Source organism: Chrysochloris asiatica, unplaced genomic scaffold (genome assembly GCF_000296735.1).
Source record: "Chrysochloris asiatica unplaced genomic scaffold, ChrAsi1.0 scaffold00043, whole genome shotgun sequence".
Classification (NCBI taxonomy): domain Eukaryota; kingdom Metazoa; phylum Chordata; class Mammalia; order Afrosoricida; family Chrysochloridae; genus Chrysochloris; species Chrysochloris asiatica.
In genome coordinates, this window is record NW_006408561.1 from 21,319,484 (window position 1) to 21,333,558 (window position 14,075).

General features: G+C 38.9%; 1 protein-coding gene across 3 annotated transcripts in view; it reads left to right on the forward strand.

Moving 5' to 3' along the window:
• Positions 1 to 9,254: 9,254 nt before the first annotated feature.
• The window catches only part of ECT2 (epithelial cell transforming sequence 2 oncogene), a 66,856-nt gene continuing 62,035 nt past the window's right edge, over positions 9,255 to 14,075 (forward strand). The window contains exons 1-4 of one of the 3 annotated variants that reach the window (XM_006861846.1): positions 9,334 to 9,463; positions 11,640 to 11,719; positions 11,821 to 11,913; positions 13,083 to 13,265. In XM_006861846.1, coding sequence (XP_006861908.1) covers positions 9,334 to 9,463; positions 11,640 to 11,719; positions 11,821 to 11,913; positions 13,083 to 13,265 — 486 coding nt within the window. Of the gene's footprint in view, positions 9,464 to 11,639; positions 11,720 to 11,820; positions 11,914 to 13,082; positions 13,266 to 14,075 lie in introns of all 3 variants that reach the window. The other 2 variants (XM_006861847.1, XM_006861848.1) reach the window with 2 other exon arrangements.

The window sequence follows — 14,075 nt, forward strand, 5'->3', positions numbered from 1 at the left end:
TAGGCTTGAAAATCAGTGCCAAGTGATTTATAATGTATTAATTCCTTTGAATGAAGCAATGATCCATATACAAATGACTAGTTATTGATGTATGCAAAAGTTTCTTTTGACTCACAATGGTAATTCCTAATGCTTGTATTGCAGATACAGATGACAGATGACAGGTTAGAAAATCTGTATTATAACCATCTTGTAAACATGCATTTTAACTGGTATGTTAATTCCTTAAAATTTTTTAAAAATCCCATGGCTATTCATTAAAACTTTAAAAATAAAAATAGTAAGGGATGAGTTCTTGTGGGAACTCTACCTTGTTGTTAAGTTCCATTGAGTTGATTCTGACCCATAGCGACCCTGTATAGGGTTTCCGAGGAGCCTGAACTCTGGTGAGCTTGAACCACCGACCATGCAGTTCAAACAGCTTTGCAGTCTGGCGTATTAACCCATAGCACCACACCAGGACTCCACCTAGAGTGTCATCATTTAAAGCAGTGCAATTCAGAATGATTTGCGAGGGTAAGAATGATGACAGTGGCTAAGTGCTGTGGAGTCGATTCTGACTCATAGCGACCCTGCATAGGGTTTCTGAGGCTGTAAATCTTTATGGGAGTAGAAAACCTCAGCTTTCTCATGTGGAACTGTTGGTAGTTTTGAACTGCTGACTTGAGGTTAGCAGCCGGACTGGTAATCACTATGCTACCAGAGCTCCTTAAGAATGATGTTGTTGTTGTTGTTGTTGTTGTTGTTATCTGCCGTGGAGTCGGTTCCAACTCATAGTGACCCTGTACAGGGTTTCCGAGGCTGTAAATTTTTATGGAAGCAGAAAGCCTCGTCTTTCTCCCACGGAACAGCTGGTAGTTTCGAACTGATGACCTTAAGGTTCGCAGCCCAATTCGAGAGAAAGAATGATGATAGATAAGAGAAAAACAATTACATTTAAGTCCCATGTAACATTAAGTTAAAATTTAGTTACAGTAAAACATTTACCCTTGGATAAGAGATTCCAATTTATGAGAAAATAGTGTTATTGCTGGATGGTGTTACATTTCTGATTTTAAAATAAAATCTAGAAATTGTAATATTATCATAATTTTGTTGTTGTTAAGTGCCATTAAGTCAGTTTTGACTCTTAGCAACACTTTATAGGGTTTCTGAGGCTTTAAATGTTTGTGGGAGCAGAAAGTCTTTTAGGATTTTTGTGGGATGTATAGGGTTTCTGAAGAGCAGCTGGTGGATTTGAACTGCCCACCTTGTGGTTAGAAGTCCAGGGCTGATCCTATAGCACCACACCAAGCCAACGCCTTGGTATATAAGAACTACATAATTGTAAGGTCCCTGCATGGTGCAGGTTTACACTTCACAACTTGGCCTAGCACTCCTGGTGTAGTGCTATAGGATCAGTGTTGTTGTTGTTGTTAAGTGCCGTTGAGTCGGTTCCGACCCATAGCGACCCTGTACAGGGTTTCTGAGGGTGTAAATCTTTACAGGAGTAGAAAGCCTCATCTTTCTCCCGAGGAGCGGCTGGTAGTTTCGAACCACTGACCTTAAGGTTCGCAGCCCGATTTGTAACCACTACGCTACCAGAGCTCCTTGGATCAGTACTGGACTGTAAATCATAAGTTCGGCAGTTCAAATCCACCAGCTGCTCCTTGGAAACCGTATCCAGGGTCACTATGCATTGGGACTGCCTCAATGGCTCTTAACAGCAACAACAAGGCTGAAGGTATCCTGGTATGTCCAACCACAAGGTCGGTGGTGAAAACCCACAGGGTTATTATGAGTCAGAACCTACTCAATGGCATCTAACAACTTGGCCTAAAGGTTGGCAGTTGGAATGCAACTGTAGCACAGCAGAAATAAGACCTGGCGATCTGCTTCCATACAGCTTACAATTTATGAAGTGATTTCCACTACCAGATGTGATGCTATATGATAAGCACTCAATTGCAAGGTCGGTTTGAGCCACAAGGTTGGTGGTTCAAACCCATCAGCTGCTCCTTGGAAACTCTATACAGAATTGTTATGAGTCGGAACCTACTGCTGCACTTAGCAACAACTACTGACTGCCGGCCAAATTGATTCAGACTCATGTGGGGTTATAGTGCACACACACAATCATTAGAATGGAGTGGAGAACCAGCTTAACTGGAAGCGGGAATAAAAAGCACAGCTTCAGGCTTCTTCCAAAGCTGCTTTTCACAGATGAAAGTATTTGTAGTGATGAGAACTTTAGGAATGCTGAGCATACCCATGTATCAGTATGCAAACACATTCCACAGTAAAATTTCCATTTTTGTTTCTCTTTTCTTCTGTGCTAATGGTTATCACCACATTACAATGAAGACATGTAGACTGTAAATACTGTTCAATGATAAACAGAGAAATCAATAATTACCAGAGAGCTTCTCTCATTTTGTAGATTTGATTTAAAACTTTTCAACATTCTAAGGTGGCCTGACAAAACCAGGAAAAATGGTAATTTTTGCAAGGATTCTATTACACAGTATAATCCCTTGCCTCCATTGTGATTTAGGAATGTGTAAGGATTCCTCTTTCTTCCTTTGTTTAAATCAGTCATGAGGTGGAAACTATGCAAAACCCACATAGGAAGGTGCTTATTTAAGAGACTGTGTTCTATAGTATTATATTTAGAAAATTAAGAAAAATAACGATTGTTCTCATAATAACAATACTACTTATAGGTAAAACTTGATAAATTCTTGGTTAGATGCAAGAGGAAAGAAACAAAGGTTCTCATTATGGTGGGAGGGGAGCAGGACTTCACTTTGGCTCTTGATTCTGGAATCTCATGACATACTTTTAATATTTGTTCAAATACAAGCATACATACACACGAGTGTATACACTGTTGTTGAGTGCTGTTGTATCAGTTTCAACTCATAGAGACCCTATATGAGTGGCTGGTGGGTTTGAATCACTTTGTGGTTGGCAATTTAGTACTTCTCCTACAAGGCCACATACATTCATAGATAGGCTTGTTTTTGAGCAAATTCTAAAAATATGCATAGGTGGTTAAATACATATATCCAAGAAATACTACGGATATGTTTTAACCACCTGAGCAACTACCTAGATAGATCAAGTAGCACAATGCTGTTTAAAAAATCAGGTGTCTTAATAAGTAACTGTGGATTTGAAGTTCATTCAGGGAGTGCCCTAGTATCCCTGTCCTTGTCCCAGGCCATACCAACACAACCACCAAAGCCCAAACCGCTTGTTGTTGTTAGGTGCCATAGAGTTGGCATTGACTCGTAATGACCCTCTGCATAACAGAATGAAACACTATCTGGCCCTGCATCAACCACATAATTGGTTCTGTTTGGTCCCATTGCTGCTGCCACTATGCAAATCCACCTTGTTGGGGCCTTTCTCTATTTCTCAGGCCCTCCACTTCACCAAGTATGATGTCCTTTTCTAGGGACTGGTCCCCCCTGATACTATGTCTCAAGTATAAGGGACGGAATCTAGTCATCCTGGCTCCAAGGTGTATTTTGGCTGTAATTCTCCCAACATAGATTTGTTTGTCTTTTGGCAGTCCATGGTACTTATAATTTTCTCCTCCAACACCATAACACAATTAAGGCTTCCTAATTTAACCGTGTGAACTGCAAGGTCGGCAGTTCAAGCTCACCAGCTGCTCCTCAGAAACCCTTTACAGGGTTGCTACATCTCAATGTAAAGAAAACAAAAATCCTCACCACTGCACCAGTAAACAACATTCTTAATGAGAAAAAATTGAAGTTGTCAAGAACTTCATTCTTCTTGGATCAACTATCAACACTCATGAAAGCAGCAGTCAAGAAATCAAAGGACGTATTGCATTAGGCAAATCTCCTGCACAAGACCTTTTTAAAGTGTTTAAGAGCAGAGATGTCAGCTTGAAGACTAAGGTGCGCCTGACCCAATCCACGGCATTTTCAATAACCTCATATGCACGCGAAAGCTAGACAGTGAATAAGGAAGATAGTAGAAGAATTGATGCTTTTGAGTTATGGCGTTGGAGGAGAATATTTAAAGTGCCATGGGTTGCCAAAAGAACCAATAGATCCTGTTTTGGAAGAAGTGCAGCCAGCGTGCTTCTTGGAGGCCAAGATGGCCAAACTTTGTCTCTCATACCTCGGACATATTGTCAGGAGGGACCAGTCACTGGAGAAGGATATCATGTTTGGTAAAGTGGAGAGTCAGAGAAAAAGAGGAAGAAGAGGAAGACCCCCAACGAGATGGATTGGCCAAGTGGCAGCATCAGTGGACTCAAGCATGGCTAACAGTAGTGAGGTTGGCCCAGGATCAAGGCAGTGTTTCATTCTGCTGTGCATAGGGTCGCTATGAGTCGGTGACAACTTGATGGCACCTAACAACAACAACAACAAATGGGTCGGAACCGACTCAATGGCACTTCACAACAACAAAGCGAAAAGCATCTAGGCAGCCAAATCTTTTAGCTCACAGTAACAAGTGGAGGTGGGGAGTGGCGGGACAGGGGTTCCTCTATAAAGACAGTGGTTTAAATTTAAGAATTTGGTGGCGCTTATTTTAAAAAAAAAAAAAGTAGAGTCAACCATCGAAACTTTACTTAGGAAACTGAATGTTTACTTTGTAAACAAGCGGTAGTCATAGATACCTGCAGCTCAGAGAACAAGCGCGGGAGCCACTGGTACCGCCTATTTGCAACATCCGGCGACTCCCCTACACACTCAAAGCATCCCAGGACACACGAGCCGTTGAGTTGATTTGAAACAGACGCTTAACCAATCAGTCGGCGTCTGAGGGAAGGCGGGCGGAGAGCAGCAACCAATCACCGCACCGCTGGAGACTCCAGCCTATGAGAAGGAAGCTGACATCACGCGCCAATCGCCATGGTTCTTAGGAAAAGCAGCTCGCTTTTTGAATTGGCTTTGGCCGTGGTCGGCGAGGGATGGCGGTAACGCTGAGAGGAATTGGTGCTTGAAGTGGTGAATTTCCAGGACATTTTTTTGACAGTGGTGAGGACTTAGTGGGTGTGGAGGGAGGTAGGATTTCGTGAGCGTCCCCGGTGCGGGGACCCCTTTTGCCCGCGTCCGACAGCCCCGCCCCGGTGACCGCGAGTTCCGGATCGTCCCTGCGGGGGCTTCGGGTCTGAGATCTCCCTCCGGCTCTGGCCGCCGGGCCGGCGTGGAGCGGGAGCCCCAGGGTCAAATGGATCTGACGTCCTAGCACTCTCTTTGTGGGTCCCTTTTTCCGGAAACGTGGGCGCAGGGAGCTGGGAAAGGGACCTCTGTTACTTCCCCTGCGGGGCTGTGGACCCACAGCGGCGTTTCGGGTTTTATCTCAGCTTTTCAGTGGTTTCACTCTAGGATTTTTGTTGATTTCTTTTCTGTGGGAAGATTAGTTTATAGTTTTGATCTGTAAAATCGAGCCCAGTCTATCCACCCTCCCCTCACAAGAAATACATAATTCTTAGGAGTAAAGAATGAAGCCTCTGGAATCAGCAAGGGTTTGAATCCCAGCTTCACTACTTAGCTCACAATGTGACTTAGAGGAATTTACTCCATCTCTGTGCCCACGTCTCTTTGTCCATAGAAGGGAGATAATTATACCGTATTGGATTGAGTCTATTGGAGTAAAAGGCTAGTAAAGACACTGTGACGCAAATGTAAGCATTAAATACATGTTAGTTGTTAATCACAACGTTATTATTATTATCAAGGATAATCAGAACATTATTGTTAAAAATAACACTACCAACATAACCCATTAGTGCACTTAGGTCCTCCACGCCAGAACAGTTGCCTAAAATTTACTAAGCAAAAGGAAACTTAAAGTGGATATTGGTTTAAATAATAAATTTTATCTTTGGGATGAGAAGGGGCCTGTTTCATAGTTAATACGTTTAGTCAGAAGCTCCCTGAGAGTGTTCTTGGATGAGAAAAGGTTTATGAACATGAATGCTATCATGTTTTTATAAAAGCTTCCAGAATACAAGGAAGTGGGGTGGGGTGAAGAATGTATTTCAGTTTCTAATCAGACCTTTGGATATTATGTCACCTATTTGCTATGCACATCTTTTTCTCTAACTTTTGAAACTGTTTTAGGAATAAATTGATCTCATACAGTATTGACAGGGACAATTTTAATAACTTATTTTGATTATCTTTAAAAAGGGGAAGGCATATAATGTAATTGTAAGCTCAAATCTTATTTTGATTTGTTAAAACCTCTCTCCTCTGATTGTTGTTGATGAGTGCGTCAAGTCGGTTCCAACTCATAGTGACCCTGGATAAGATTTCCGAGGAGCAACTGGTGGACTTGTGCTGCCCACCTTGTGGCTCACAGTCCAGCGCCACACCAGGAGTCCTCCAATTGTTAAGTGCTGTTCGGACTTTACAGCAACCCTGTATAAGGTTTCCAAGGAGCAGCTGGTGAATTTGAATTGCTGACCTTACAGTTCAAAGCATCCTTGCAGCCCAGTGCATTAACCCACAGCGCCACAACATGTATCTACCTGTAGTCATTGTTGTTAAGTACCATTGAGCTGGTTCTGACATATAGTGACCCTGTATAAGGCTGGTGAGCTTGAACAGCCAACCTTATGGTTCAAGCTGATTTTGCAATCCAGAATATTAACTCATAGCTTCACACCACGACTGCAATCCTTAAAACAGTGTAATTCATCTTATGACTTTCTTCTTAAGGGGGCTTTGAAAGAAAGCCTATATAGAACCTCTTTTTCACTGGAAAGAACTAAGTGAAAGAGACTTAACAAAAAAATATTGAGGGCTGGATGAATTTATCATGATTTACGGTATGGCGCTGCAGGATAATGCGCTGGGCTGCAAGATCAGTTTGAGTTGCAAGGATGATAGTTCAAACTCACTAGCTGCTTCCCGAGCTTCTGTGAGTCCAAACCCACTCAACAGCACTTAGCAATAACAGCAAATAAAGACTCCAAAAATGGACAGATATATGGTTAGACAAAAAGAAATGCCCATATGTTAGCAGCTGGTGGGTTTGATCTGCTCTTGTGGTTCCAAGTGTGAGTTGATACTATATGCAACACCCATTTGGAAACTGAGATTTAATTTACTAAGTTTAGAGTTGGGACAGGAAGTAATTCTGCAGGACTGCAAAATCTGTGTTCAGATCTTTTGTCATTAGCATCTATTTACTATTAATATCCAGAAGTGCAGTTTTTATTAATTTGCTACGTATCTGGAGAAAGATTTTATTAATCTGCAGAAGTAAAAAATGATAAAGTAAGTCAGACGTGTACCTCCAGGTAAAGGTGGGAACCTCTTTATGTTTGCCTGATATTCTGGTGGTGTAGTGGGCTAAGCATTGGGCTGCAAAACATAAGGTCAGTAGTTCGAACCCACCAGCTGTTCCTTAGGAGAAAAATGAGGCTTTCTGTACCCATAAAGATTGTTGTTGTTGTTGTTAAGTGCCATTGAGTCGGTTCCGACCCATAGCGACCCTGTACAGGGTTTCCGAGGGTATAAATTTTTACGGGAGTAGAAAGCCTCATCTTTCTCCCGCGGAGCGGCTGGTAGTTTCAAACCGCTGACCTTAAGGTTCGCAGCCCGATTCGTAACCACTATAGAGCTCCATTGGAAATCCTAGTGAGCAGTTCTGCTCTGTCAGTAGGTAGGAACATTTGGACATTCACTCCAAGAAAAACTTAGATATAAACCTCCATTTGAATTGATGAACATTTGTTAATTTCTTTTCTTTGCTTGCTTAGCTTTTCAACTTTCAAGATCTGGGTTTTTTTTTAAAAAAGCACCTTCTTTCAGTGTCATGTTGGTGTGGTGGGTGGTTATGTGCCGCGTAGTCAGTTCCGACTCATAGCGACTCTGTACAGGGTTTCTGAGGTTGTAAATCTTTACGGGAACAGAAAGCCTCATCTTTTCTCCCATAGAACAGCTGGTAGTTTGGAACTGCTGACTCTGAGATTAGCAGGCTGATTCGTAACCACTACGCTACCAGAGCTCCTCTCAAATCCTTTAGAGGAGAGACTTTTATAAAATAATATAGATAACAGAACAGCCCAGTTATTTGTGAGAGGTTTAGAGAAATCCACAGAGAATGAGTCAAGAGTGGTGGATTAAGGCATTTTAAGTGGAGAATTGAGCTCTCTTAATGCAAATATTTGTCAAGTAAATTGTGTTTGAAATATTCTGCAAAGTTCATTGTGGCTAGACCATAAAGTGTGCATTGGAGGAGTTACAGGAGATGGACCTCAATAGGTAGTTTAGAGTCAAATTGTAAACTTGCTGAATTTCCATTTGTTCACTTAGGAATGTGTGCTCCTCAAAGTTCTTAAGCAGAAGTGATAGTTATATTTTTGAGACTCTACTAAGGGGTTTCAAAACATTTGTGGAAAAATTCCATTTTTCTACAAACTTCTTGAAACCCCCTTCCTGAAAATCATGTGGAAAAGAACTGCTGAAGAAATGGATGAGAGAGAAAGTTGTTTGCAGCTGCCAACTTGCCATTGTGGTATTGGTGATAGAGTGACCAGATACGAGAGATATTTCAGAAGGCATTTCAGGAAAAGAGGATAAGGCAGAGGAAAGAGTAAGGATGGATCCCACATTTTTTGGTTGGGCTATTGGCAGGGATGAGGGTATTGATCGTTTAATGAATATAGGCAGAGAAGTAGGTTGAACAAGGTGTGGAGGGAGGTAGAGTAATCACAACCTTTTTTTTTTCTTAAATGTTTTATTGTGAATTATATGATAGTTTACATGGGAGAACATTAGTTTTACATTCATTCTATCGTATATCGTCTCATTGCCATGATTACAATCTCCTCCATGCAATCCTTCCACGTATCCCCCAGGTCTTCAGCACACAGTCGCTCTCCCTCTCTGGATCTAAAGTCTCCAGCTGTTACATTGCTCCATGTCATCATCTCTGGCTCCATTATAGGCATCACTGCTTCTCTTGGTAGGGTCCTGCTCTCTGCTCTTCTCCCTTGATGGTCCTAGGGACCTCCGCTCCTAGACTGAAAAGTTAATCACTCCCCTCCTTGCTACAAAACGAGTGTTCGTTGTATTTCAGGTAATGTTCAGTGTGCTATAGATAAATTATGCATACTGTTTTTACAATATTCCTATGAGATGGATATCCGTATCTTTCTTTTATAGAAGAGGAAACGAGTCAGAGGTTGAACGATTTTCTTTGATTCTTTATTTTTAAAAATGGATAATTATTTTTATAATCCTAAGTGTAAAAGTTGAACCTCTGATGTTTGTTTTTGCCCAGTGATCATATTTGTTTTTTTATGCTTTACTCAAAATTTATTCTTTCAGGTAGCTTTTAAGAGTACAGACCATGGCTGACAATAGTTTATTAACATCTACTGCTGAGAGGACTAGCTTGGCCGACTCTTCTATTTTTGATTCTAAAGTTACTGAAATGTCTAAGGAAAACTTATTTATTGGATCTACTACATATATTGAAGGTAATCAATTGTCTGCTTACCATATTGATGGTGTTTTTAAAATTCTAAATTTATGATTATAAAGACTTTTCCTGTAATAGTATTATACTGCAATCAATACCAACTGTTAAGCTGTAGGATAAGTATTTAAATGAATATCTGTATTTCTTACACTATGCAGATTTTCTGGTCTCCTGGTGTGGCGCTGTAGGATAAGCACTGTACTGCTAACTACAAGTACATGGTTCAAACCCACTAGCTGTTCCTCAGAAAACAGTTCGCACTTAACAGCAACATGTAGATTTTCTGATTATCGTTGGATTAATGCATCCAGTTGAATGGAGAGGTGTCTTTTCTTGTTGGATTTTGCTTTTTCTGAATGAGAGGGCAATTAGCACCTACATTGTTAGGATTTATGAATTTGTGACTAGTTAGGTAAAAAGTCACTTTCTTCTTTACCATTTTATAAGTGGATGTTTTCTAAAGTTGTATACAGCTGTATGTGGTAAGTGCTTTCTTTGCTTAGAAAAAATGTTAATACCAGTATACCCTGCTATATATGATACAATGGCTAGTCACAAGATATTGCTACTAGGGTTCCTGTTCATACATGCCTGGGTTTATTCCAAACAAAATATCATTATTAATCAGCGATTGGCTGTGAACAGGTTTTCTTCAATAATAACATTTTTAGTTACATTGTTGTTATTAAGTTAGTTCTGAATCCTAGTGACCCTCTATAGGGTTTCTGAGGAATGGCTGGTGCATTTGAACCATCATTCTTGCACTTCAAACTCACCTTGTAGTCCAGTGCATTATCCCACAGCGCCACACTAGGACTCCTTAGTCTTGTTATTGTTATGAGCTGTCAACTTGATTTGAACTCATATTGACCTTGTATAGGGTTTCCAAAGAGCGGCTGGTGAGTTTGAACTGCCAACCTTGCAGTTCAAACTGATCTTATGGTCTAGTGCTTATTTTACAGTGCCACACTGAACCTCTTTAGTCTCATTGTGGTGGTGGTGTGCCTTAGAGTTGGTCCTGACTCATAGTGACCCTGCATAGGGTTTCTGAGGCTGTAGTCTTTACTGGAGCAGAAAGCCTTATCTTTCTCCCACAGAACTGCTGGTAGTTTCGATCTGCTGACCTTGAGGTTAGCAGCCTGATTTGTAACCAGTACGCTACCAGAGCTCCTTGTAGAGTGCCTTAAAAAACACAGGTCCAATCAAAACAGTAGCTTCTGCTGGGCTAATTAAGTTCAAGGTAGAGAGATCAGCTCAGAAGGTTATGGTGACTTTTTTTTTTTTTTGAATTCCAAAAGGGGTAATCTTGATAAGATTTTCTTGAACACAATCATGAGAGCTAATTAAGAAGAAGTTTTAAGAAAATTGAAAACTTTCTTGGTGAGGAAAATTCCAGGAAAGTTGGGCCAATGAATTTTTTTTCCCATCAGGACAATGTATCTGTTCATTCTTTCTCAGGGTATCAAGGGATGTCCTATGTTACCTTAGCTACCCTACAGCCCTGATCTTGCCTCTTCAAACTTCTTTCTGTTTCTAAAAACTCACAGACCATTGAAGTGAACACAATTTGAGCCCCTCTGGAACACCACAATTGTTTTGAAGTGGTATAAATTGAAGAGCATGGAATTCTTTGCGGGGCTAAATTAGGAAGATGGAAATGCAATCATCAGAAGTGTATTGGCCTAGATGGAGGATATGTAGAGAAAGAATAGCTTCACATTTTAATATTTTTAGTAAAGGTTTTTGTGATTTTTTTAATACCATTACGTTTTGACTTATCCTTGTATGTTTTCTCTTTCTCTAAAATGATGTATGGTCAAATATTTTTCTAATAAATTAGAAATTAAGTCAGGTTTGAGAAATTTCAGAGAATGTTATGATCTCAAAAGATAGAAGCCATACTTGTTGTTGTTAAATGCCGTTGAGTCGGTTCCAACCCATAGCAACACTTTAAGGGTTTCCGAGGCTGTAAATCTTTACGGGAAAAGAAAGCCTCATCTTTCTCCCGTGGAGCAGCTGGTAGTTTCGAACTGCTAACCTTGCAGTTCGCAGCCCAATTCGTAACTATTACGCTACCAGAGCTCCTTACTAGATACTGCTAAAAGAGGGACTAGGAACTTCTGGGTTTGATGTTAATTAATTTAAAACTTGTTTAAAATTTCTAATTTTAACAGAAGAAATGCCTCTGGTTGAAACCAGGGTGATACTGGTTCAAGAAGCTGGAAAACAAGAAGACCTTACAAAGGCCATAAAGGTAGGGAGTTTTCATTTTATTTAAAAGTTAATTTTTCTTCCATCACTATATAAGTAATTTCATAGTTTTCTTAATCTCATACTTAAGTCTCTTTTCCACAGACTATTAAAATAATGGAAATTCCTGTTATAAAGATAAAAGAAAGTTGTCCTGGAAAATCGGCTGAAAAATTAGTAAAAAGTATTATTAATATGGTAGGTCAAGCATCTCATTGCATGTGGCATGCTGCACTTTCCTGAATTATATTAGTCCACTTCATGGTGACTAGGTGTAAATTATCACAAAATGTATTTTGTGCACTCAGAAGCTAGATGAGTAGAAAATACTGTATACTTATTTAAAAATTTTGAGTATTTTTGAAAGTCCAAACTATAGCATATATTGTAAATATGTAAAGTAATTTTCTTGTCATTAAAATGTCATAATGTATATTTATAAATACCTCATCATACTGTTATTTAAACTCTTCAGCTCCTTTTTCCTTGTTAATTTTATTTACTCTCAATTCTTGCTCTGTTTCCAAAATTATAAATCAAAACAGTTGACAGCCATTAGGGAATATATTTCAGCATTTGAAGTATATCTAATTCTTTATTCCAGCGTTGCAAATAAAGCCCAAATAATTTATTGACACATTGAGAATTTTCTTTTAAATAGTATCTTTTATTACATTGTAGGAGTAGTATAAGTACTTAAACATTGTATCTTCATTCTTCATAGCTTTGTAAGATAGAATTAAAATAGTAACCTGCTTTTTTTTATAGCCTATATTTGCCTTGCTGCCACTGCCTATGATATATTCCATGTCTCCTTTATTTCCCTCATCCATACGAAAGTGATTACGCTAATCCAGATCCTTTTTTGTAAATATAAGTGTTGTGGTATTTCTTTATTTTTCTATAAATAGTTAAATTATACAGGAACAATTATGTGGACGACATCTGTTTTTTGTTCAGAATAAAAAAATAGTGGATATATTTTAAATACTATCAATGTATGTACTTATTTAACCATTCTAATTTTACGGAAATTTGTACACATACTAAATGCTTTATAATGACTACTAACTCGTAACTCAGAAGCTTATATCTTTATGATATTGATCTTTAAAATTTAAGATCTTAATGTAGTTAGAGAAAGGTATATGTAAAATACAAATACGTTTTAAAAGATGACTATTTAATATTTAACATGATGCTGATTATTGTAAAATTTGAAAATAAAAAATTTTAAATGTTGATTTTCCTACAAAACATTCATGATTTATTGCATTGATTTCTAGGTTCAAGAGAGTTATATAAGCTAATATGTTTAATATGTAAATAATTTTTATTTTTTAATAACTATGTGAAAAAAAAACAAGGAAATTAAAGTGCCCTTTGTAAAGATGGAATCAGTGGAAGAATTTGAAGGTTTGGATTCTCCAGAATTTGAAAATGTTTTCATAGTCATGGACTTTCAAGATTCTATCTTTAATCACTTATATAAGGCTGATTGCAGAATTGTTGGACCACCAGTTGTATTAAACTGTGCCCAAAAAGGAGAGGTAAGAAATAATACACATTTATTTTGACTTTTCAAGGTTACATTTTTATTAGTGAATTTTAAAAAAACTTTAAAAATCCATTAATTTTTCAGCTTGACATATTTAGAATAAGAATAGTAGTGGCTGCCTCCTTATATTCTTTCTGTTATCTTTGAAATCTACTCAAAGGCAGTGGTTTTTCACTATTAGAAAACTTAAGGTCTTTGAAAATCAGACAATAAACGACTATGTATATGTATACACACACGTTGTTGTTGTTGTTAAGTGTCATCCAGTTGGGTCTGACCCATAGCGACCCAGTACAGGGTTTCCTAGGGTGTAAATCTTTACGGGAGTAGAAAGCCTCATCTTTCTCCCGCGGAGCGGCTGGTAGTTTCGAACCGCTGACCTTAACGTTCGCAGCCTGATTCGTAACCACTACGCTACGTATATAGTCTTAACATATGTTATATCTTAGAAGTAACAATTTGTTTAAACTTGGGTTCTAGAAATGCTCACATGCACAGATAAATGCATATATCAGTTACTACTGAGTGAAATCTGACTAATAACAACCTCGTGTGTGTTAATATAGAAGTGTGTTCCATACATAGGCTTTTCAGTGGCTGGTTTATTTAGAAGTAGACCAGGTATACTTGAACTTTCAATCTTTCAGTTAGCAGTTGAGCATATAATGTACCACCAGAGATGCTTTCTTTTTATTTGTGTGTGTGTGTATGTAGATATATATAAAACGTGTGTGTATGTATGTACGTATGTATATGCATGACATTGTCAGGAGGGAACAGTCACTAGAGAAAGATGTCATGC